This window comes from Schistocerca piceifrons, chromosome 7, assembly GCF_021461385.2.
Source record: "Schistocerca piceifrons isolate TAMUIC-IGC-003096 chromosome 7, iqSchPice1.1, whole genome shotgun sequence".
NCBI classification, from domain to species: domain Eukaryota; kingdom Metazoa; phylum Arthropoda; class Insecta; order Orthoptera; family Acrididae; genus Schistocerca; species Schistocerca piceifrons.
Genome location: NC_060144.1, coordinates 113,615,923 through 113,640,659, shown reverse-complemented (window position 1 = coordinate 113,640,659; position 24,737 = coordinate 113,615,923). Strand labels below are relative to the sequence as shown.

Genomic DNA, 24,737 nt, shown 5'->3' with positions numbered 1-24,737 from the left:
AGGATTTTTCTGGTGTTGGAATTCCACCGCCTAGAACATAGTGTTGTTGCAACAAGACGAAGTTTTCAACGGAGGTTTAATGTAACCAAAGGACCGAAAAGCGATACAATAAAGGATCTGTTTGAAAAATTTCAACGGACTGGGAACGTGACGGATGAACGTGCCGGAAAGGTAGGGCGACCGCATACGGCAACCACAGAGGGCAACGCGCAGCTAGTGCAGCAGGTGATCCAACAGCGGCCTCGGGTTTCCATTCGCCGTGTTGCAGCTGCGGTCAAAATGACGCCAACGTCCACGTATCGTCTCATGCGCCAGAGTTTACACCTCTATCCATACAAAATTCAAACCCGGCAACCCCTCAGCGCCGCTACCATTGCTGCACAAGAGACATTCGCTAAAGATATAGTGCACAGGATTGATGACGGCGATATGCATGTGGGCAGCATTTGGTTTACTGACGAAGCTTATTTTTACCTGGACAGCTTCGTCAATAAACAGAACTGGCGCATATGGGGAACCGAAAAGCCCCATGTTGCAGTCCCATTGTCCCTGCATCCTCAAAAAGTACTGGTCTGGGCCGCCATTTCTTCCAAAGGAATCGTTGGCCCATTTTTCAGATCCGAAACGATTACTGCATCACGCCATCTGGACATTCTTCGTGAATTTGTGGCGGTACAAACTGCCTTAGACGACACTGCAAACACCTCGTGGTTTATGCAAGATGGTGCCCGGCCACATCGCACGGCCGACGTCTTTAATTTCCTGAATGAATATTTCGATGATCGTGTGATTGCTTTGGGCTATCCGAAACACACAGGAGGCGGCGTGGATTGGCCTCCCTATTCGCCAGACATGAACCCCTGTGACTTCTTTCTGTGGGGACACTTGAAAGACCAGGTGTACCGCCAGAATCCAGAAACAATTGAACAGCTGAAGCAGTACATCTCATCTGCATGTGAAGCCATTCCGCCAGACACATTGTCAAAGATTTCGGGTAATTTCATTCAGAGACTACGCCATATCATTGCTACGCATGGTGGATATGTGGAAAATATCGTACTATAGAGTTTCCCAGACCGCAGCGCCATCTGTTGTTGAAAATTTGTAACTACTGTAATTTCGAAAGTTTGTCTGCCTGAAAATGTACTGTTGTCCCAAGCATATTGCAACAAACAGTTAATTTCTATCGCTGCTCGTTTAGTTTTTATTGCCGTTTTAAATATACCGGTCATTTTTGAAACACCCTGTAGTTCCGCGTAGTCAGCGCGTACACAACTTTCCCACTAGAGCGCGCCCCGCTAAGCACAACAGCGCAGGCGTAGCGCTCGTCCATCTCCGCACTACGAGATGGTGCTGCCTAAGAGACGGACCAAATTCTGCTTCCGCCGATCCGCGTATTAATATGTAACGCAGCCAATGTGATTGCTGCTAACGCAGGACCTTTTCTCCTCGCAGATCATACTCGCGCAGTGATACCTGAATGCGTGAAGTATTATAACGAGTGTACAGACCTCCGATTAGTCGGTCTGCATTTGTCTGTACCAGTCTATAGTCAAGTTTCAGTCTGCGCCTAATAAGATTATCATAGTCCTGTACATAGCCATGAAGATAAATGTATAGACACTTTGTCAAGTATCAGAGATATGTGAGAATAAGATTAATGTACCAAGACCCAAAGGAACTTCAGATTGTCAATTGTAAACAGCATCCAGAATCAAGTTACATAATATCTATGCTTTTTATTATTTTAATAAATGTGTGTGAAAATTAATCCAGTTCTGTTTAAAGTTGGTCACCGTTAATCTGCTACTCTAAGCATGCAAGTGGCATTTCTATCGTCTGACCTAACGGCAGAAGATAAACACGCCACGATAAGACCACGAGACATATTGCTGACACTCGCCTACTTCGTTAGAGCGACAAGTCAAATAATCTGACGGTGTGTGTACCGAAGGTCTTACAGTACGCACACCACAGTGACATGGACCTGCAGGCAAGAAACGTCTTTCTTCAGAGTGATAGTAAAAACTTGGCACGCTAAAGAAGTCACTTCCAGTCCTCTGAGAGGATCGTCCTCTCCGCATCGAGTCCTCCTTGTGAACTGACGCGGTATGGCGGCCAGCCTGTATATGGAATAAAATGTTATAGGGTTTGCAACCGCGTCAATTGCTTAAAACTACGCGAGCTTTCGGCCAAGCACTCCTTGGCCATTGTCAAGTGGTATGACTGCCAGTGGTCTGTTGGTGCGCCCTTATATACGCTAGCTGCCGGCTGTGACGTCACTGGTGCCCGTGACAGTGCCATATATGGGCATGTTTTGAGTCGGCGTTCGATGTGCCCTCTTCAGCCGCGCAGCGCTCAGCTGGATGCCACCGTCTCTATTCAGGGTGTTTTGCGTTAATTTTTATTTCAATAGCTTCCTTTATTAAACTGTCCCAGAAGACGTTGGTGCGAGCCACGACAGAGGTACCGTTAAATTTTATGTGGTGACCGTTTTCTAACGCATGATCAGCTAACGCAGATGTCTGTCTGTAGGCCTAGGCGATAATACATCTCATGTTCTTTCCTGCGTTGTTCCACAGTGCGCACTGTTTGTCCGATGTACTTCTGGCCACACTCACAACGTATTTCGTAGACTCCAGGTGTTCTGAGACCTACTGCGTCTTCAGCTGGTCTCAGTAATTGACGGATTTCCATTGGAGCCCTGAAGATTGATTTGACCGACGAAGAGCAGGAAAAGAAACTTGCTTTGCTGCCATTCTGTGGCTCTGTGTCGGGCAAGATAAGCCGCCTGTTGAAAAGACACAACGTCAAATCAATCTTCAGGCCTCCAACGAAAATCCGTCAATTACTGAGACCAGTTAAAGACGCAGTAGGTCTCAGAACACCTGGAGTCTATGAAATACTTTGTGAGTGTGGCCAGAAGTACATCGGACAAACAGTGCGCACTGTGGAACAACGCAGGAAAGAATATCAGAGGTTTTATCGCCTACGCTATCCAGAGAAATCTGCGTTATCTGAGTATCCATTAGAAATCGGTCACCACATAAAATTGGACGATACCTCTGTCGTGGCTCGTGCTAACGGCTTCTGGGACAGTTTAATAAAGGAAACTATTGAAACAAAACTTAACGCAAAACACCCTGAAGGTAGAGACGGTGGCTCGCAGCTCAGCGCTGCGTGGGATCCGGCGATAGCGCGGTTGAAGAGGGCACATCGAACGCCGACTCAAAACATGCCCATATATGGCACTGTCAAGGGCACCAGTGACGTCACAGCCGGCAGCTAGCGTATATAAGGGCGCACCAACAGCCCACTGGCAGCCATATCACTTGACAATGGCCAAGGAGTGCTTGGCCGAAAGCTCGTGTAGTTTGACGCGGTTGGAAACCCGAGAACATTTTATTCAACGTTACGCCGTGAGATTCTGCATTCATACAGCCTGTATATGGTTTGTAGGTGGTTTACTACCTCCCTCTAGGTAAACACCGGGTTGGTGCCAACACCTCGCCCCCGTTTTCAGTTATAAGATGCGCAACTCTTTGAGAAACTTTGTCACCAGTGATCATGTGAAGTACACTAGACGCAGACAGAAGGGGAACAAGGATTCCTCCCCCAGAGGTGAGTACCTGCCGTTAGCTTCTAAATACTTTTGGGAATGGCGACCCCACCTTCATAATAGCCTATATGGCGTGGTTAGTTCTCTGCGAACTTCGGTGTTACACTAATCCCAACAATACTGGCTATATACAGTATGCTACAAAACGATATTCACAAACTACGAGGAGTTATAGAGGATGTATTGAGGAAGCAATTGAGGATAGGAACCCGTGTCCAGAAACGTCATCCAACGACGCTGCAGAGCGTTGCCGATGCGCCAACCCCTCGGCAGCAAACTTCACTTTGTACGCTAACGGATCGTACGCGGAACGTCTCGCAATATTGTCTGCTATTCAGTGATCGCGACTGATGGCCACGATCGACACTGGAGAATAAGGAGCTAGCTGCTGCTTAGACACGCCTTGTCTCCTATGAATGTTGTTTCGGTGAATGACGGTTTCGCACAGGGGTTTCCATCCGCAGTTTATTTTCCTCCTGTAATCCCTTAAAATCTCCAACATTTTTCCGTATACAGCACAAAAATAAAATGCCGTTGGAAATCAGTGTCGGGAACTGTCATCCAACGACGCAACAGAGAATCGCATTCATAGAAGACAAGGCCTGTCTGTAGAGCAGCTAGCTTTAACTTCACCATTGTCGATCGTGGCAATCAGACACGATCACTGAATAAAAAGCAGCATAGTGAGACGTTCCGCCCATGTCCCTACAGCGTAAAAAGCCACGTTTACTGTCGAATGGGTGGCCTAGCAGCAGCTTCGTTAGACGACATTTCCGGACACGGGTTCCTACCCTTAATTTGTTCCGCAAGACACCCTCTGCAACCCCTTCAAGTCTGTCGGTATCGTTTCGTAACATCCCTTTTAATGGACTGGCCAGGAAGGACGGAAGTTGAAACTTGATGATTACTTTCGTTCCATCCTCTTCCTTTTCTCATCTTTTGCAAGATAAATCTATTGTATTGAAATTACGAAAGTTGACGTGCTACATGTTTGTAGAAAATCAGTAAATGTCTAGGGGGGCGTTTCACAAGTACTATTACAGGGTTCTAGGGGCTGTAGAGCGGACTTAGTAGATATAGTTTTGATCAGAATCCATGTCCGGAAATGCACCATTTGGATATAGGCACGCGGGATTAGCCGCGCGGTCTTGGGCGCTGCAGTCATGGACTGTGCGGCTGGACCCGGCGGAGGTTCGAGTCCTCCCTCGGGCACGGGTGTGCGTGTTTGTCCTTAGCATAATTCAGGTTACGTAGTGTGTAATCTTAGGGATTGATAACCTTCGCAGTTAAGTCCCATAAGATTTCACACACATTTGAACATTTTTGAACATTTGGATATAAAATAAGATTGACGATCAGATCACTTTCAAATCTGCCGCTTATCGGGACGTACACAAGCTGAGAAGAGGGTGCAGTCGTCAGTTCCTTCTTTAATTATGACACCACATACCATTTGCGGCAGACTACAACAACGGCTGCGAGAAACTGGTACGTTCGCAGTGTGACTGTGGCACTGCAGGGACGCACAGCATTCTTGACTTTGAGGACGACGTCCTCAGCCACGTAGAAAGAACACGACGACGAGTGTTAGAAGTAATACCCATATCGTGACCTCCCGTAGAGCACACAGGTCAGAACTCATTGTAGACTCTCTGTGTGCATCGTTAAGCGGGAGTGTTCCGATCTTCAAATTTATTTCTATCCAAACAGTCAATTTCGGATATGTATTCCTTATCAAAACTACACTCCTGGAAATGGAAAAAAGAACACATTGACACCGGTGTGTCAGACCCACCATACTTGCTCCGGACACTGCGAGAGGGCTGTACAAGCAATGATCACACGCACGGCACAGCGGACACACCAGGAACCGCGGTGTTGGCCGTCGAATGGCGCTAGCTGCGCAGCATTTGTGCACCGCCGCCGTCAGTGTCGGCCAGTTTGCCGTGGCATACGGAGCTCCATCGCAGTCTTTAACACTGGTAGCATGCCGCGACAGCGTGGACGTGAACCGTATGTGCAGTTGACGGACTTTGAGCGAGGGCGTATAGTGGGCATGCGGGAGGCCGGGTGGACGTACCGCCGAATTGCTCAACACGTGGGGCGTGAGGTCTCCACAGTACATCGATGTTGTCGCCAGTGGTCGGCGGAAGGTGCACGTGCCCGTCGACCTGGGACCGGACCGCAGCGACGCACGGATGCACGCCAAGACCGTAGGATCCTACGCAGTGCCGTAGGGGACCGCACCGCCACTTCCAAGCAAATTAGGGACACTGTTGCTCCTGGGGTATCGGCGAGGACCATTCGCAACCGTCTCCATGAAGCTGGGCTACGGTCCCGCACACCGTTAGGCCGTCTTCCGCTCACGCCCCAACATCGTGCAGCCCGCCTCCAGTGGTGTCGCGACAGGCGTGAATGGAGGGACGAATGGAGACGTGTCGTCTTCAGCGATGAGAGTCGCTTCTGCCTTGGTGCCAATGATGGTCGTATGCGTGTTTGGCGCCGTGCAGGTGAGCGCCACAATCAGGACTGCATACGACCGAGGCACACAGGGCCAACACCTGGCATCATGGTGTGGGGAGCGATCTCCTACACTGGCCGTACACCACTGGTGATCGCCGAGGGGACACTGAATAGTGCACGGTACATCCAAACCGTCATCGAACCCATCGTTCTACCGGCAAGGGAACTTGCTGTTCCAACAGGACAATGCACGTCCGCATGTATCCCGTGCCACCCAACGTGCTCTAGAAGGTGTAAGTCAACTACCCTGGCCAGCAAGATCTCCGGATCTGTCCCCCATTGAGCATGTTTGGGACTGGATGAAGCGTCGTCTCACGCGGTCTGCACGTCCAGCACGAACGCTGGTCCAACTGAGGCGCCAGGTGGAAATGGCATGGCAAGCCGTTCCACAGGACTACATCCAGCATCTCTACGATCGTCTCCATGGGAGAATAGCAGCCTGCATTGCTGCGAAAGGTGGATATACACTTTACTAGTGCCGACATTGTGCATGCTCTGTTGCCTGTGTCTATGTGCCTGTGGTTCTGTCAGTGTGATCATGTGATGTATCTGATCCCAGGAATGTGTCAATAAAGTTTACCCTTCCTGGGACAATGAATTCACGGTGTTCTTATTTCAATTTCCAGGAGTGTATATCTACTAACCTCCGTCTACAACACTTAGATGCATGTTGAAGGAATTGTAAAACATCCTTTATATTTTTAATGATATGACCGGTTTCCATTCTGTGCTGATATCTTCAGATCTATAGAGTTAAGAAAAATAACGAACACTTAGGCTAAGATATACAATGCTGCGCCTACATCACATCTACAAGCAAATGTATCAGAACATACCTGATTATTTCTGCTACAGGAGTATCCATATGGTTCTATTTACGTAGTGTTACAAAACTATATCCACCTGCTTCGAGGGGTTGTAGAGGGTGTCTTGAGTAACAAATTGAGGATAGGAACCCGTGTCCAGTGACGTCATCCAACGACGACAAGAACGTCGAACTCACAGGTGCCGGCGCCTGCCGCTAGGCCAGCCCTTTGGCAGCAAACGTGACTTCGTACGCTGACGGACCGCAGTCGGAACGTCTCTCAACGTTGTTTGTTATTCGGTGATCGCGACTAAATCCCGCGAACGCCAGTGGAGAAGATGGAGCTAACTGCTGCGCATACAGGCCTTGTCTCCTACGCATGCGATGCTCTGTTGCCTTGATGAATGACGGTTTCGGACACTGGTTTACATTCGCAGTTTATTTTTCTCCTGGAATGTTCTAAAATCTTCAGTGTTTTTCCGTGTACAGGAGAAAAATAGACCGCGGGTGGAAACTCGTATCCCACACAATCATCCACCGAGGCAGCGGAGTACCACATTTAAAGGAGACAAGACCTGTCTACGTAGCAAGTGACTCCGTCTTCTCAATGGCGATCGTGGCATTCAGTGGCGATTACTGAATAACAAACAACATTGCGAGACGTTCTTGCGCCAGCGTACAAAGTCATATTTGCTGTCAGAGGGGTGGCCCGTAACTTTGACGCTCTGCAGTGTTGCTTCCGGACTCGTGTTCCTATCCGCAATTTATTCCTCAAGAAACCCTCTACAAACTTCGAAGTTGGTGGGTATCGTTTTGTAACAGATCGTATATGCTTAGTACACTATATGATCCAAAGTATCCAGACATCCAGAGAAACATAAATTTTTCATATTAGGTGCATTGTACTGCCACCTACTGTCAGGTACTCCGTATTAGTGACGTCAGTAGTCATTAGACATCTTGAGAGAGCAGACTGAGGCGCTCCGCGGAACTCAAGGACTTCGAACGTCAGATGATTGGCTCTCACATGCGTCATACGTATGTACGCGAGATTTCCACACTCCCAAACATCCCTAGGTCCACTGTTTCCGATGTGATAATGAAGTGGAAACGTGAAGGGACACGTACAGCACAAAAGCGTACAGGCAGGCCGACCTTGTCGGCTGACTGACAGAGACCGCCGACAGTTGAAGAGGGTCGTAATGTCAATAGGCAGACATCTATCCAGACCATCAGACAGAAATTTCAAGGTGCATCAGGATCCACTGCAAGTACTATGTCAGTTGGGCGGGAGGTGAGAAAACTTGGATTTCATGGTCGATCGGCTGCTCATAAACCACACATCACGCCGGTAAATGCCAAATGACGCCTTGCTTGGTGTAAGGATCGTAAACATTGGCCGATTGAACAGTGGAAAAACATTGTGTGGAGTGATCAATCACGGTACACAATGTCGCCATCCGATGGCAGCGTATGGTTATGGCGAATGCCCGATGAACGTCATCTGCCAGCGTGTAGTGCAAACAGTAAAATTCGGAGGCGGTGGTGTTATGGTATGATCGTGTTTTTCAGGGAGGGGCCTTGCACCCCTTGTTGTTTTGCATGACACTATCTCAGCATAGGTGTACTTTGATGTTTTAAGCACCTTCTTGTTTCCCACTGTTAAAGAGCAATATGGGGGATGGCGATTGCATCTTTCAACACGATTGAGCACCTGTTCATAGTGCACAGTCTGTGGCGGAGTGACTAGGGCCTACACGGCAGTAACATCGCTATAATGGACTGTCCTGCAAAGTCCTGGCCTGAACCTTTTAGAACACCTTTGTGATGTTTTGGAACGCCGACTTCGTGCCAGACCTCACAGACCGACTTCGATAACTCTCGTCAGTGCAGCACTCCGTGAAGAATGGGCTGCCATTCCCCAAGAAACCTGCCTGCGAGAGTGGAAGCTGTCATCAAGGCTAAGGGTGGGCCAACACTATACTGAATTCCAGCATTATCGATAGTGGGCGCCACGAACTTGTAAGTCATTTTCAGGCAGGTGTCCGGATACTTTTGATCACATTGTGTATGTCGTAGAACTACTACTACTACTTAAATAAGTATGGCTCTGAGCACTATGGGACTTAACATCGGTGGTCATCAGTCCCCTAGAACTTAGAACTACTCAAACCTAACTAACCTAAGGACATCACACACATCCATGCCCGAGGCAGGTTTCGAACCTGCGACCGTAGCAGTCGCGCGGTTCCGGACTAAGCGCCTAGAACCGCGAGACCACTGCGGCCGGCTGTCGTAGAACAATACAGTAATGTGGCAGCTTTTACATTTTTAATATAAGTCCGTAATACACTGTTCAGTTTTAAAGTACTCATACCCCCTAAAGTAGTTGACCCACGGGTTTCTATACACAACGCGAATGATACAAAAATACTGAATTTTTCTAAGACATAACACGTTGGAAGCATACCACTTCTTGCAAATTTAAAGCTGGTTATTCATGAATAATCCGGTTTCATCCTTAAATTCACTCCGATGTACTGAATAAGATTCTTGATAACGCAATCTGAACGAGTAGTAGTACTTAGCAGATGGCGAAACTTTCGCAAGCGCAACAGCGGGGTTTAATATGAAGGATTCGTAAAGCAGATTACCAAATCGAAACAATGAACTTTCACCATATAATCTACTTCTTGTAGATTCAACTCGTGCAGAACACATATGTTTGTCATTTATAACCCATACAGCCCGAAAACCTATTACTCTAAGAGCTAGTTTGGTGGAGAAAGTGAGTTCCGGAGACACCATATCTGCTACTGCACGCCTCGAAATACCGCAGTAACCGTCGAGATGGGCAAAACTTACGGAAGACAATAGCAGGAGCGCTGCATGAGTACATGTGGTTGCTCCTGTGCAGTAAGTTAGTGGAACACGTTTCCTTGAGCCAATATTAAGGATGCATGTATGTAGCTGAGGGACACGTGGTCGGAATCATAGATTAATGCCAAGTATGCGAAGAGGTAAATTCACGAATTCCAGAAGCACTGTAAACTTGGTATAATGGTCAAGAAAGACGGCATCATCAGTTACGCTTGATGGGTGATTACACTGGATCAGATCCAACGTTTTCAGCATCCCAGATTTAAATGATGAAACCATTTTCAAAACCATCGTAGGCTGTCAGTTGTATTAAGCAAGATAGCTTTAGTGCACCATGTATTACAGTGTGAGTCTGTGATGGTATTACAAACTTTTAGGTAGAGAAGGGAAAATGTTTCTTGGGAGGAAGTAGTATGAACCAAAACAAGAAAAAAAAGTCCAATAGGCATGGGCTCTATCGTGATGGCTGGGTGTTGTGTGATGTCCTTAGGTTAGTTAGGTTTAAGTAGTTCTAAGTTCTAGGGGACTGATGACCATAGATGTTAAGTCCCATAGTGCTCAGAGCCATTTGAACCATTTGAACCATGGGCTCTAAGGTGCACATCTCAAGGACTATAAGCATTTTTTTCAGAAGTTTCACAGTAGCTGATATAACAAGTGCTCATAGCTCTTAGGGTGTGCACTGTAAACAGGTAAGACACACTAATGAACATCATTATTATTCGCACAAATTAAGCTGACACTCGGCACAGTGGCTGATGGGGGCGACTGTAAATGGAAAATTGCATTTACGGTCGCTATCATCAGCCATAGCGCCGAGTGTCAACTTAGTTTGTTCGATTAGTATGCTTGCGTATTAAAATTGTTGGTAAATTACTTACATAATATGGTTGTGATGTCCGTACAGTAAGACCTTCAGTACACACACCATCAGATTATTTGACTTGTCGCTCTAACGAAGTAGGCGAGTGTCAGCAGTATGTCTCGTGGTCTTATCGTGGCGTATTTATCTTCTGCCGTTAGGTCAGACGATAGAAATGCTGCTTGCACGCTTAGTGTAGCAGATTGACAGTGCCCAACTTTAAGCAGAACTTGATTAATTTTCACACACATTTATTAAAATAATAACAAGCATAAAAATTACTTAACTTGGTTCTGGATGCTATTTACTATTGACAATCTGAAGTTCCTTCGGTATTGGTACGTTAATCTTATTCTCACATATATCTCTGATACTTGACAAAAGTGTCTATACATTTATCTTCATGGCTATGTTCAGGAATATGGTAATCTTATTAGGCGCAGACTGAAACTTGACTATAGACTGGTACAGACAAATGTAGAACTCGTACAGGCTGGTACAGACTAATGCAGACTGGTACAGACAAATGTAGGCTGACTAATCGGAGGTCTCTACACTCGTTATAATACCTCGCACGTTCATGTATCACTGCGCTAGTGTGATCCACGAGGAGAAAAGGTTCTACGTTAGCAGCAATCTCATTGGCTGCGTTACATATTAATACGCGGATCGGCGGAAGCAGAATTTGGTCCGTCTCTATGGCAGCGCCATCTCGTAGTGCGGAGACGGACGAGCGCTGCGCCTGCACTGTTGTGCTTAGCGGGGCGCGCTCTAGTGGGAAAGTTGTGTACGCGCTGACTACGCGGAACTATGCACACAACAATGGTCTTGCACAGCACATCCTGCTTCCAGGCACACCTTGTACAACAAGTTAAGTACTTACTACCTGTATTTACATGACCTGTTGTTATATATATAACAACAGCTGCAATATGGAAGCGTAACGATGTTCGCCAATGTGTTTTATCTGCTTACTGTTTTTTTTTATTATATTCGCCCGACATTTGAAAATGGCCAAAGGCCGAAACTGGCCACTAATGTGATATATAGGATGATTCCGTGATGATCATTTAGAGATTACAGTGAGGCTGTGGACCCCTATGTGAAGACACTAATCCCAGATATACATCCTCACACATAGAAATGCCAAGATATGAAGTTGTAGATTTGCCGTTATGAGTAAGCGAGAACCGTTATAAATCGCTTGAAACTACGATCGCTAAGAGAGAGAGGCGGGGAGGGGGCCTGAGAAGATTTAACAGAATGACTTATGCAGTGAATTATTGCCTAATGAAGTGCTGCATGTGAAATCCGATTCGTAACGCTGACAGTAAAGTTCTGTTTCTCGTTCTTAAATGTCGTAAAATTATAGCGAAATGAGAAGGGGGGATTCGTCGACAGTAACAGAGAGCATTTTCGAAACGCGATGAAATATGGAAAGCGTCACAGCTGTGCAGCGTTTCGTTCCGCGAATCACTCGAAATCTACTCTGCAGGTGTGGGGAGGTGTAGCGCGGCAGTCGACTCACCTGCTACGTTGCATTTTTAAAATTCAAATTCTGGGGAAGTAGCGAACCGCCGCGTAGTAAAGCAGCGCTCGGCGCGGGCTGTTTTAAGGCGCCCATAAAACTCGCGGCCCGGGCGCACGTATCCCGCCCGCCGGACTCCTTTATTTACTTTTCTTCTCCAGTTCGCCCGATTCGGTCGCCGCCGCCGCAGCTCGGGCGCCGTCGGCAAGCTCCACTTGTTTCTCGGTCCGCGGAACAAGTGACGCGCAGTCGTACGCTGGCAGCCGCGGCGCGAGCAACAGTGAGCAGCCGTGCCCGAGCGGCGAGCAACCCTCCGCTCGCCGCGCAGCCCACGTAGTCGGTGTGCGCCATGGAGGAGCCTCCAGCCAGCTGCGCGTAACGTTAGCTGCGAGCGTCACGCGTTACACTCGTCACAGTAACTTCAAAATGCATAGTTCGGCTGCGGCGATCCTCCTGCTCGTTTTCACGGGAGTAGTTGTGCCGTTGGCAGCAGTGGCACTTAAGGACCACCACCACCAGCCACGGGCTTCTGCTGGATCTGGCGGTGGCGGTGGTTGTCGTGGAGGGGACAGCGGGGGCGGCAAGGAGAAAGTACCCCGGAGGACGAGATACCGTACAGGTAAATTCGGGACTTCACTTCGTACCAAGATATGCTCTTTGGCAAAACGGCGAACGGCTTAAACTGTATGGAATAAAAGTGTTTGTACTAATGGAATGTCGTAGTTTGATCTTGTCTTAAGGGCACTGTACGAGTCTGCCATCATAATGTTACTAGTTAACGTAATCTTCCGTCTCGTACGCCGTTTTGTTGTTGTTGTTGTTGCACTAAGGACTTATACATGGAATCTGATGACGTACTTCATATCGACGTTCTTTTAATGCGATTCTGATGATGACTAAGCCAAAACGTCTAAAAAAATAGAAAAATGACCAAGATGGAAATTACACCTCTACAACATTACATTGTTTTCCTGTTCGTCGTAGGTGATGTTCTGTAAGATTACAGAACATTTATCTATGTGCAGAGTGTACGCATGTTGCAACAAACAGGAAACTTACTTTTTGCTAAAAATATTTAGTAAACGTGATCTAGAGGTGTTGTGACTGTATCTTATGCAGTATCATAGTAAGGTAAGATGTTTCACAACATTGTGTTGTATTTATATTAGAGCGATAACGACCAGTGTGAATAACTTTTTACTTCGGCAGGAAAAGGGGATCGGCCATGTCACAAAGTCGCTTCTAAAGAGTAAATGATGACTCTTTAAAGTTCCTGAAAAATATGATTTTAAAACTGGTTTAGGACATTTTAAAAGGAAACTCTGTAACTTACTTTACATTAGAAGCAAATATATTATTGACAAGATTGTTACAGAACATAAACGAACATAAACAAATAACACGAACGGCCTATAGAGATGCCAGAAACTGATTTAGAAGCAGTTTTGCATGTCAGCACGTCTCCGTCATTTGAGAGAGTATAAAATAAAGATGGAGACTAAATTTCTGAAGATTATTCATTTGGAAGGTACAAATAGTCATACCGAACTGTTAGTCGCGAATGATGGAGAAACGATGCGAAATTTGACTACAATAATATTTATTGTAGCTTAAGAACAGGTTGCTTAGTCCTAGCTGTACTACCAATTATTGCAGAATGAGAGGCAGCATTTCCTCCAACGGCGATAAAGTTACGTATCCTTTCCATACGAAATCCATAGCCCCATAACTGTTGCAATAAGGGGTTTCAGAGTGCAAAAATTTATGAGGTTCACTGCTTTAAACAACTAAATGTATGATTTATTTCAAAGCTATTTAATTATTCGTCATGTTAACGTACATAAGTCCTTCAAATTTCATAATTACGAGGCAAGTTTCAAAATAACGTCTCCGAATAAATTTAATCGATTTCCGTCTGTCAACATCACCTAAATTTTACAATCACTTGTTCATTGTTAACTGAATGTTATTGGTACACAGCGTGAAGAAAAGAGCGCAATTTCGAAAACTAGTCTTACGCATTATTAATAGGCCGTAATATTTTTTTACCCAATCGTCTCCACATATTTATTTCTTGATTTATTGTTTTATTTGTCCTGTACAGACAAGAGGCTTCCAGTACCTTCTCACACTGTACGTGGGCTGGTGCTTAGATGAAACTTTCGTAATAATTTGTTTTATCAGTATGAAGATGAATTCCCTATTAATACCCATGAAGAAAGTAAAATGTAACACATTATTAAAATGAGGAATACACATCGATAAGTTAGGTTGTTCCTCAAATAAGGCAGGAAATACTGTGAAAGTATTACCCTAGCAGTTCTGTGTGACAGCCAGAGATCCGTATCACTTAACTTACGGTCAAGTTCTGTTGCTAGAGCTGTTGGAAAACGTTGGTAATTCATAGCAAAACTTCTGTCCCCCACTTTGAAGGAAATATGATTGAGGTGATAAAACTAATTCCATTAACGTTCACTGCACAATTAAAAAAAATGGTTCAAATGGCTCTGAGCACTATGCGACTTAACTTCTGAGGTCGTCAGTCGCCTAGAACTTCGAACTAATTAAACCTAACTAACCTATCCATGTCCGAGGCAGGATTCGAACCTGCGACCGTAGCGGTCGCTCGGCTCCAGACTGTAGCGCCTAGAACCGCACGGCCACTCTGGCCGGCTCACAATTAACAGATCCTATGTCTATGAGTCCCGTATATCAGCTGACATAAAGATCTCCTTTTTTGAGCACATTCTTCATGACCATGAATACTGTTTTTTAACGAGTAGTACTATTACTAGCGGAAAGCATCGTATAAGAAAGTGCTACTTGAGCTTTTCGGTATTACTATTCGACGACGGTGGTCGCACTGTGCTTTAACGGGTGACCAGATTTATGTTTCGCAGTTGTCCCTTCGCTACATTTAAAACGTTTAGCGATCTTTGCAAATTTCCGACGTACAAATATCAGATCATGCTAGTTTGCAAAGTTACTGTCAGTGACCTTCCAGGCGTGTGGCAGTCTTCGAGGCATGTGGCAATCTGACATCACTAACTGACTTTTTAACAAGTCATAGGTAAGAATAACTAAAAAGCAGTTGGAAGTTGATGGCACGGAAATGCGTAAAAATATATGCATATATTCAAATTAGATATTACTAGCAATGTGCCCCAGCTTCGCAAGAGTAGCGCTAAGTATCTACTGCGGGACGGCTTGTCTGGCGAAGTGGCGATAAATTGTATACGCAAATACTCCTCGTGAATCAGTCTATTAGCGAAAACCCTACAGTCCTTAATTAACTTTCACTTTCAGACAGAAAAACGCGGCAGGGGACTTTAATTTATAGTACACAGTCCAGTCATATAAATGAACCACAGACTATATTCGCCGGCCGGAGTGGCCGAGCGGTTCTAGGCGCTACAGTCTGGAACCGCGCGACCGCTACGGTCGCAGGTTCGAATCCTGCCTCGGGCATGGATGTGTGTGATGTCCTTAGGTAGGTAGGTTTAGGTAGTTCTAAGTTCTAGGGGACTGATGACCACGGATGTTTAGTCCCATAGTGCTCAGAGCCAACCATGTCCACCCCTGCATGCTGTTTGTTTCTTCCTCGGAGCGATGGCATCTGCCACCGTGACAATGCAAAGTGTCACTTAGCTCGCAGGGCACATGTGTGGTTTGAAGAGCACCAAGATGTGGTTTACCGTACTCTCCTGGCCGTTAGACTCCCAAGATTTAAACCCAAGCGACAATCTGTGGGACCACCTCGGACGGGCAGTTCGTACCATGGATCCTCCGCAACCGATAATCCTACCGCAGATGGCCACGGTACTGGAATCGCATGGCTCCGCATCCCTGTTAGTATCTTCGAGAATCTCACTGAGGAACTTCCTGCAAGTGTGCGCTACAAAAGGTGGCTATTCAGGCTTCTGACAGATGTCACATTAATATGACTGGACCATTTATGTATAGATTCTGGTCAAGTTTCGCCGCTTTCGGAAGATACGGTGGCTGTTTGCTTTACTACTTTTCCCGCCAGATACCGCCTCCTCTGTAGATGATTAACTCACAGCGAAAAAATGGTTCAAATGGCTCTAAGCACTATCGGACTTAACATCTGAGGTCATCAGTCCCCTAGAACTTAGAACTACTTAAACCTAACTAACCTAAGGACGTCACACACATCCATGCCCGAGGCAGGATTCGAACCTGCGACCGTAGAGGTCGCGCGGATCCAGACTGAAGCGCCTAGAATCGCTCGGCCACAGCAGCCGGCAGCTCATAGCGCCCAGCATTGCTACGCGATGTCACTCCTAACGCTAATTACATATGGAACAGACGGCACTGAATATAATACACACTCCTCATTACTGTAACTGTAAATTATTTACACAAACTTTCGTCTTGAATCTGTCTGTTAGTGAAAACCTTATGAAAAGTCCTACAGTCGTCCCTGAGATCAGTCTTGACACATACACATAAGAGAGTGGTGTGGAGGTTTAATTTAGTAATATGTATAGACGACACAATATCCAGTGGAAGTATACCGCCAGAAGGAGACCTTGTTAGCGTACACGTGAGTTTCCACTTTTATGTCATTGCCTGCGAGATGCCTCATTTGGTGGGTCCTGCAGTAAGGCAACTGTGAGTAGTGGATCTGATGACGGAAGGAGGAGAAGCAAAGGAATAAATTATTGTGGAGATGGCGACTAGAAAATCTAGAGCAGTTTATGACGGAGCATGAGAAAATTAAGAGATCGATTCACATGAACAAAGTAGTGGACAATAGTTTAATAGCTACTGGAGATCGAACGATCATTTAAAAGTGTTTAAAGGAGCTCATATTGTCCAAAGAAATTTTATGGTATATTATTGAACAAGAGCACTCTGTACTTTCAGTTTCTATTGCACGGATAATTACAGCGTCATTAAATGTCGAGCCGCCTACTTATCATACTTGATACTATGTCGTCAGTAATAAAGTTTATGCATTGGGAGTGACATTAATCCTATGATTGTCATAAGGCGTTATGAAATGAAGCTCGAAAAAAGAAACTACACCCATAACTCTCGTTAGGAAATGGCTGTGGTTTTGAAAGTGATCCCATTTCTTTACTATTCGTGGTCGATGGGAACAAAAAAGTCGTATGGCAATGGCATCGCGCTATGATTCTCATACGTAAACACGCACGAAGTGTGAACACTGAAGCTCATTAAAAACCGTACCCGTCATTGCCGTCAAGCAATGGGTACCGTTTTTAATGAGTTTCCTTCTGTTCTCATTTTGTTCCTGGCGATAGGAAAACTCCAGTTGTGGCTGTGATGCCAGCCCCAGCCGATTACACTTTGTATTATCTATGAACGTTTTTCAAGTTTGAAGTTGTATGTTAGCTAATGATCTGTGCAAGAGCAACTCACAATAAACAGATAAGTTACAAAAAAAATGTGTGTGAAATCTTATGGGACTTAACTGCTAAGGTTATCTGTCCCTAAGCTTACACACTACTTATCCTAAATTATCCTAAGGACACACACCCACCCACACACACGCGCACACACACACACACACACACACACACACACACACACACACACACACACACATGCCCGTGGGAGGACTCGAACCTCCGCCGGGACCAGCCGCACAGTCCATGACTGCAGCGCCGATAAGTTACAACTAAGTTCACAATAAAATGGTTTCACTGAAAGCTACATAACGATCTAAAGAACTTCCTGCACAGAACATTATTTTAGGACTAACTTTAATTTTGTAATAACTATATCCTTAAAGCCTGAGTATATTTTATAGATATGAATAAAAGTACCCACAGGTGATGTGACAAATTTGCCGAAACATATTTGGACACTAAAAAATTGTTGTATGGTTAACTGGCGGATCTGAATTTTTATGTAACGAAAAAAACATTGTTCAACCAGCAGCCCGCATCTCGTGGTCGTGCGGTAGCGTTCTCGCTTCCCACGCCCGGGTTCCCGGGTTCGATTCCCGGCGGGGTCAGGGATTTTCTCTGCCTCGTGATGGCTGGGTGTTGTGTGCTGTCCTTAGGTTAGTTAGGTTTAAGTAGTCCTAAGTTCTAGGGGACTTACGACCACAGCAGTTGAGTCCCATAGTGCTCAGAGCCATTTTTTTATGAGGTTCATCAAATATTTACAAACTGCGTGGCACTGCCTGTTTAAAGTTTACAAAAGAATCCGATTATAGTGTTTATCTTGAGCCAGTGTAGCCAAAAGTCCATTCATTCTCACGAAACTTTATACTGCTCAATCTCTCTGATGCTCATTTAGTGGCTTCATACGGACATTAACGGCTAATAAACACACCGATAGGGAAAGTAAGCATGACGTCTCAATGGGGTTACGCCAAAAGGTTTTAAACACTTGCGGCAGATGTAGAGAGTTGTTCAATTGCTAGTTTTTGATGACACTGTGTGTTCACAGCTGAGCAGTAACCACTACACGAGTGAACGGATGCCGACAGATGCAAACACTGGGAGTCTTGTGGTCAATCACCGTCTGCTCTGCTAGCGGATGGAATGGTGGTCGTGGGGGGGAGGGGGGGGGGGGGGGGAGGGTTGCTAGCGCTAGAGTAGAGCTGCGCGCACAAACTACGACGAGCACCAATTACGCTAAGAGCGTCCGGTGCGGCGGCCGCCCGCTGCTGGCCGCTGCCGTATCGACCGATAAGCGCGCACCGCCACCGCGCTCTCCTAGTCTGCCCGACGTGTTGCGCGCCGCTGGGGAGATCCGAGCGACGAGTCTGTCACCAGGAGTGCAGCAGACACCTGCACTGGCGGCGTAATGTGCAACAGGGAAGTGTTTACAAAATGTCGAAGTTGGGAGTTAAAGACTGACTGGTTTGGGCCGTCTTTGGAAACCGCATGCAATCTTTTAGGTAGCAATCAGTAACAACTATAGCAGCGAGTTAGTACAGAATGAGGTACTGCACCCACTTCAGGCTCGTCGCATACAAAGAAGAACGACGGATGCCGCTACGTCCCTTGCCTACACAATCACCTGCCATGTTACCCATGGAACATGTTTGGGATACAGCTGTTTTCCACAGCATGGACTAGTACATGAGCCGTATAACAGAGATTTCTTGGGAACAAATCCAGTTTCTCTTTCATTTAACTTTCTTTCGAAGAACGACCAGCCTTGCGTGTCGTAGGAACTGATGTTACATGTTAAGTTACACAGGTGCACTACTGGCCATTAAAATTGCTACACCAAGAAGAAATGCAGATGATAAACGGGTATTCATTGGACAAATATATTATACCAGAACTGACATGTGATTCCATTTTCACGCAATTTGGGTGCATAGATCCTGAGAAATCAGTACCCAGAACAACTACCTCTGGCCGTAATAACGGCCTTGATACGCCTCGGCATTGAGTCAAACAGAGCTTCGATGGTGTGTACAAGTACAGCTGCCCATGCAGCTTCAACACGATACCACAGTTCATCAAGAGTAGTTACTGGCGTATTGTGACGAGCCAGTTGCTCGGCCACCATTGATCAGACTTTTTCAGTTGGTAAGAGATCAGGAGAATCTGCTGTCCAGGGCAGCAGTCGAACATTTTCTGTATCCAGAAAGGCCCGTATAGGGCCTGCATCATGCGGTCGTGCATTATCCTGCTGAAATGTAGGGTTTCGCAGGGATCGAATGAAGGGTAGAGCCACGGGTCGTAAAACATCTGAAATGCGAACAAGAGGTGACCGAGACGTGTAACCAATGACACCCCATACCATCACGCCGGGTGATACGCCAGTATGGCGATGACGAATGCACGCTTCCAATTTGCGTTCATCGCGATGTCGTCAAACACGGATGCGACCATCATTATGCTGTAAACAGAACCTGGATTCATCCGAAAAAGTGACGTTTTGCCATTCGTGCACCCAGGTTCGTCGTTGAGTACAACATCGCAGGCGCTCCTGTCTGTGATGAAGCGTCAGGGGTAACCGCAGCCATGGTCTCCGAGCTGATAATCCATGCTGCTGCAAACGTCGTCGAACTGCTCGTGCAGATGGTTGTTGTCTGGCAAACGTCCCCATCTGTTCTTAGCGATCGAGACGTGGCTGCACGATCCGTTACAGCCATGCGGATAAGATTCCTGTCATCTCGACTGCTAGTGATACGAGGCCGTTGCGACCCAAAACGGCGTTCCGTATTACCCTCATGAACCCACCCATTCCTTATTCTGGTAATAGCCATTTGATCTCGACCAACGCGAGCAGCAATGTCGCGTTACGATAAACCACAATCGCGATAGACTACAATCCGACCTTTATCAAAGTCGGAAACGTGATGGTACGCATTTCTGCTTCTTACACGAGGCATCACAAGATCGTTTCACCAGGCAACGCCGGTCAACTGCTGTTTGTGTATGAGAAATCGGTTGGAAACTTTCCTCATGTCAGCACGTTGTAGGTGTCGCCGCCGGTGCCAACCTTGTGTGACTGCTCTGAAAAGCTAATCATTTGCATATCACAGCATCTTCTTCCTGTTGGTTAAATTTCGCGTCTGTAGCACGTCATCTTCGTGGTGTAGCAATTTTAATGGCCAGTAGTGTAAATCTAGTTAGTTGGTCAGTTTTAGTGACCCCCCTGGCTTCGCACATATAGCATAGAATTAACTACAGCGAGCCAAATTGTCTCGTGTAACGATAGGGTGAATTTGTTTGGATGCCATTGCGTACATTATCGCTTTCAAATAATGTAAAACAATATACGCATGTGGTTAAGAGTCAGAGAGCAATATTGGCTAACGGAACATCATCACTTTCAAATAACTTAAAACAATATACGCAGCGTCTATCAGGAAAGTTCTCAGGAGACACAAATGTTATTTGTTCCGTATTTAATTGCGGTTTGGAGTGACACCTTATAGCAGTGACGTGAGCTGCGAGCTATTGCACTGTCTATTCCGCCTGACTGCAGCGACAGTTCTGCCCGAGATACGAGTATAGCCACTTACTAGCCACCTGAAGCCAGCGAATGCCTGGCTTGAGATACATTTTCTATTTGATCTATTCCTGCATTTCCGTTCTGATCAGTTTAATATTCGATACTTCCTGCACTGCCGATCGTTTAGAAAGTCGGCGGTAGTTCGAACTGACATCCTGGCAGCAGTAGCTCGTGCCGACCTTTCACTTCAGTCGGATGCTAATCGCATTCACTTCATTATAGTTCTTCCGCTTTGAACGAAATATTTATAAATTGTATACATAAATATTCCTCGTGAATTAGTGTATCTATTACTGAAAACTGTATCAAAACTCCTACAATAGGCAATTGCGACGGGGGACTTTTGTAAAAGTGTAAATTAAAGATAGATAGAAGGGAAAGCTACAGGAATGCAGCCAGGCAACGTCCTCAATAACCATTGATATTTGGACAGGTGTACACCCCCGTCGTTTTCGAGGCGTAAATGAAACGAGGGAGTTAACTGCTTGCACTCTCGTACTTATCTGAACATTCGTTAAGCCACAATAAGATCTCGTTTCACATGGTTGCTAAACAATTCCTCGCAAAGTGGCTGGAGGCAATCCCACAACACTTTGGTATTTGACTCCACGATTCTTACCATGGTTGTTAATCCTATTGTGAATGTCTGAGACCTGTATCGTAAACTTCTTCTGGTTTATAGGAACTTGTAATAATTCTTGTTTCACCAGTTGTCAATTACCTTAAAAAAGTTACGTTATTCCACTGACAAAAATCTATAATTACTTCTATATCGCGCCAGATAAGGAAGTTAGACTCAGTAAACATACTGCAACCTACTCACCTCTTAGAGTACAACTATTTGCCAAAATGGTGTTCCGATTTCTGAGACTATTTATGAGATACAAGGGCGTTATGAATATTTCGTTCTCGCTTTATCGTCTGGGTATGCGAGGGGAACGGACTGCGCTATATACGATCCATTTTCTCTAGAATGGAGTTTGGTATAGATTCCATCCCAAGTTTAAAGAATAGTTCAGTACGTTAAACACATTTGGTACTCAGCAATGTATGGCCTAACGTGCACCAAAAGTAAATTCTTAGCAACCAGAATTTTCATTGCAGAGTATTCGATTTTCTTGCAGTGGCTTGCTTAGTTTTGAAATAGCACAACTATCTTTCTTCTTTCTTTTGCTGGTGCCTTGTCCCGCGGTTCCGCAGGGTCGGCACGGTTACGAACGGATTTGGTAAGGTTAGTTATAAGGGGTGGTCGGATGCCCTTCCTGCCGCCACCCCCTATCCCCCGGGATGGAATTAGTGTACCCCAGCTGTCTGCGTCTAGAGTAATCCATGGAATAGTGCGAACGTGTTCAGATGTCTGCGAGTCGTGTAACTGAGGTTGAACGTGGGGAACAGCCCGGTATTCACCTAGTGGGATATGGAAAACCACATCCAGGCTGGCTGACACACTGGCCGACGCCGGCAATCCGCCGGGCGGATTCGACCCGGTGACAGCGGGCCTACCGGAGTCAGCGCATTAGCGCTATCGGCTAACCTGGCGGGTTTTGAAGTATCACAACTATGAGGAATAAATAATAGATAAGCAATTTATCATGAAGGTGGCGAATAAAGTTACGAGATGCATGAGAATCAAATTTTTTGCCGAGTAGTTTCTTTAAAATCAATTGTGAAAGATTTCAGATTGACCGGCTTGTACGTCTGCCTTTCACACAGTCAGGCGACCCCGCCTGCTGCCGCTCCCAGGTCCCACTGTACCTGGGAGCGAAGCAGTGCTGCGCCAGCTGCCCGACGTGCAGATCGCCCTCTGCTGTGTTGTGCCGCTTCACTATAGCCCGGGACTAACACTGGCTTGATAAGTGGTTTCAGGCCCTGCTGAGAATTCTGTTACGTCTCAGGCTCAGGATTTGCGTTGCTGTCCTTGACAGACGTTCGCTGTTACCTAACTTGGCTGTGTTCACGAATGAACTTGTGGGGGTAAGTTGTACTGAAAAACCTACACCCACGTTAGGTACAATGCTGACCATCAAATTAACAACCCCAGTAACGAAATCAAATAAAATTAATATGTGGTGCGTAAACAGTACTGCAGGAAGAACTCATTATTATATTTGTGGGTGATTTTGGTGTGTGCAGTATGCGGAATTTAGTACACAGATCTCCTAGCTCCGACAGCTACAACAGCTCGAACCCAGCTGAGCGTCGAGTCGAACAGAGTTTAATTGACAGATATGGGAATGTCGTTCCCTTCTGATTGAACTCACTGGCCAAGTTCGCCAATTGTAGTGGGTGGCAAGTAGTGGGTGCTATTATTTCAATTATCCACGACCAAGTTTTTCAAGTGGGTGAGAGATCTGGAGAAGGTTCCGGTCTCAGCAACAGTCACACACCTTGTGTGTCGAGGTAGGTCAGTACAAAATGAACCACGTGTGATTTCGGTTGAAAGGTTTCATGAATATTTCGACAAAGGGCACAGACACCATTCTGAACACATCAGAAATGTAACACTTACTGTCCAAGTTATCAGCTACATGGGCCATCGGTGTTCGTGTTGTGTGCCCAATGGCATCGCGTATTCATATGAAGACGGTGAATGCAATCTTGCCTCCACACACAGATATGGCCATCACCAATATGCAGAACTGAGACTTGTCTGGAAAGACGATGTGGTGCCTCTCCTGTGAACAGTGTTTTCATTACACGCGTCACTGTCTGTTGCCTCTCTCTTCTATCACGTCAAGGCGAGCCCCAATAAAGACCCATGCTATTACATATATCGTCTCTCTATTCGTGTTGCAGCAAAACGTGGCTGAAATTACATGATGTGGGTATACTATCTCCCACGGCCGAGAAAACAATGTGTCCTCCCTCTCGGGCGCTAGTCACGTGGTGCCACTGAGATCCTACATAATATCTTTGAGTATGGCCCTCCCTAACCCATCTATTCCACATTCGCTTGTCAGTCCTGAGTTTCCGGCCAAAGTGAATTGCAGTGTCGAAGAACGATAAACTGCAGTCTCACTGGACCACAATCCCGCCACAGTCGAACACAAACACGTTTTGGCAGACGTTTCTCTTCTTCCACGAAGCATAACACGTTCCTCTCACAAATAACTAACATTTAAATGCGATTTCAAAACGAGAAACCCACTGCACAACCCTTACTTATGAACAGAATGAAGATGGAGTTACTTTTGCCTACCTTGTACCGTTGCACTGAAACGCTAATAATTTTTACTTCGAACCATTTCATACACTTCATGACAGTTTCCTGTTTGTTACATACTGCAGTCATGGTTCTGCAATTTTAATGGCGAGAATGTATACTGCTGTGGTAAACCTTGTCATGGACCTTCGGCGAGATCACATATTGATAGCTTTGTAATCTGACAACGACGTAAAACCCTCAGCATCCAGACGAACTCACTCTCGTTCTTATGAGGTGTCTTCCTGAGCGGTCTGGAGTAATGCCACAAGGAATATTTCATTTATAACACTTAGTCATCCACGCTACTCAATGTTTGCTGTAGTTTAATATGTCTGA

At 45.9% G+C, this 24,737-nt stretch overlaps 1 protein-coding gene across 2 annotated transcripts in view; it reads left to right on the top strand.

Moving 5' to 3' along the window:
• The window catches only part of LOC124804668 (semaphorin-2A-like), a 1,059,692-nt gene that overhangs the window by 677,521 nt on the left and 357,434 nt on the right, over nt 1-24,737 (top strand). Inside the window, exon 1 of one of the 2 annotated variants that reach the window (XM_047264909.1) lies at nt 12,486-12,836. The exons of the other annotated variant lie outside the window; for it this stretch is intronic. Within the exon in view, the coding sequence (XP_047120865.1) occupies nt 12,644-12,836 (193 nt within the window). The 5' untranslated portion in view covers nt 12,486-12,643. Of the gene's footprint in view, nt 1-12,485; nt 12,837-24,737 lie in introns of those variants that run through there. 2 annotated transcript variants of the gene reach the window in all.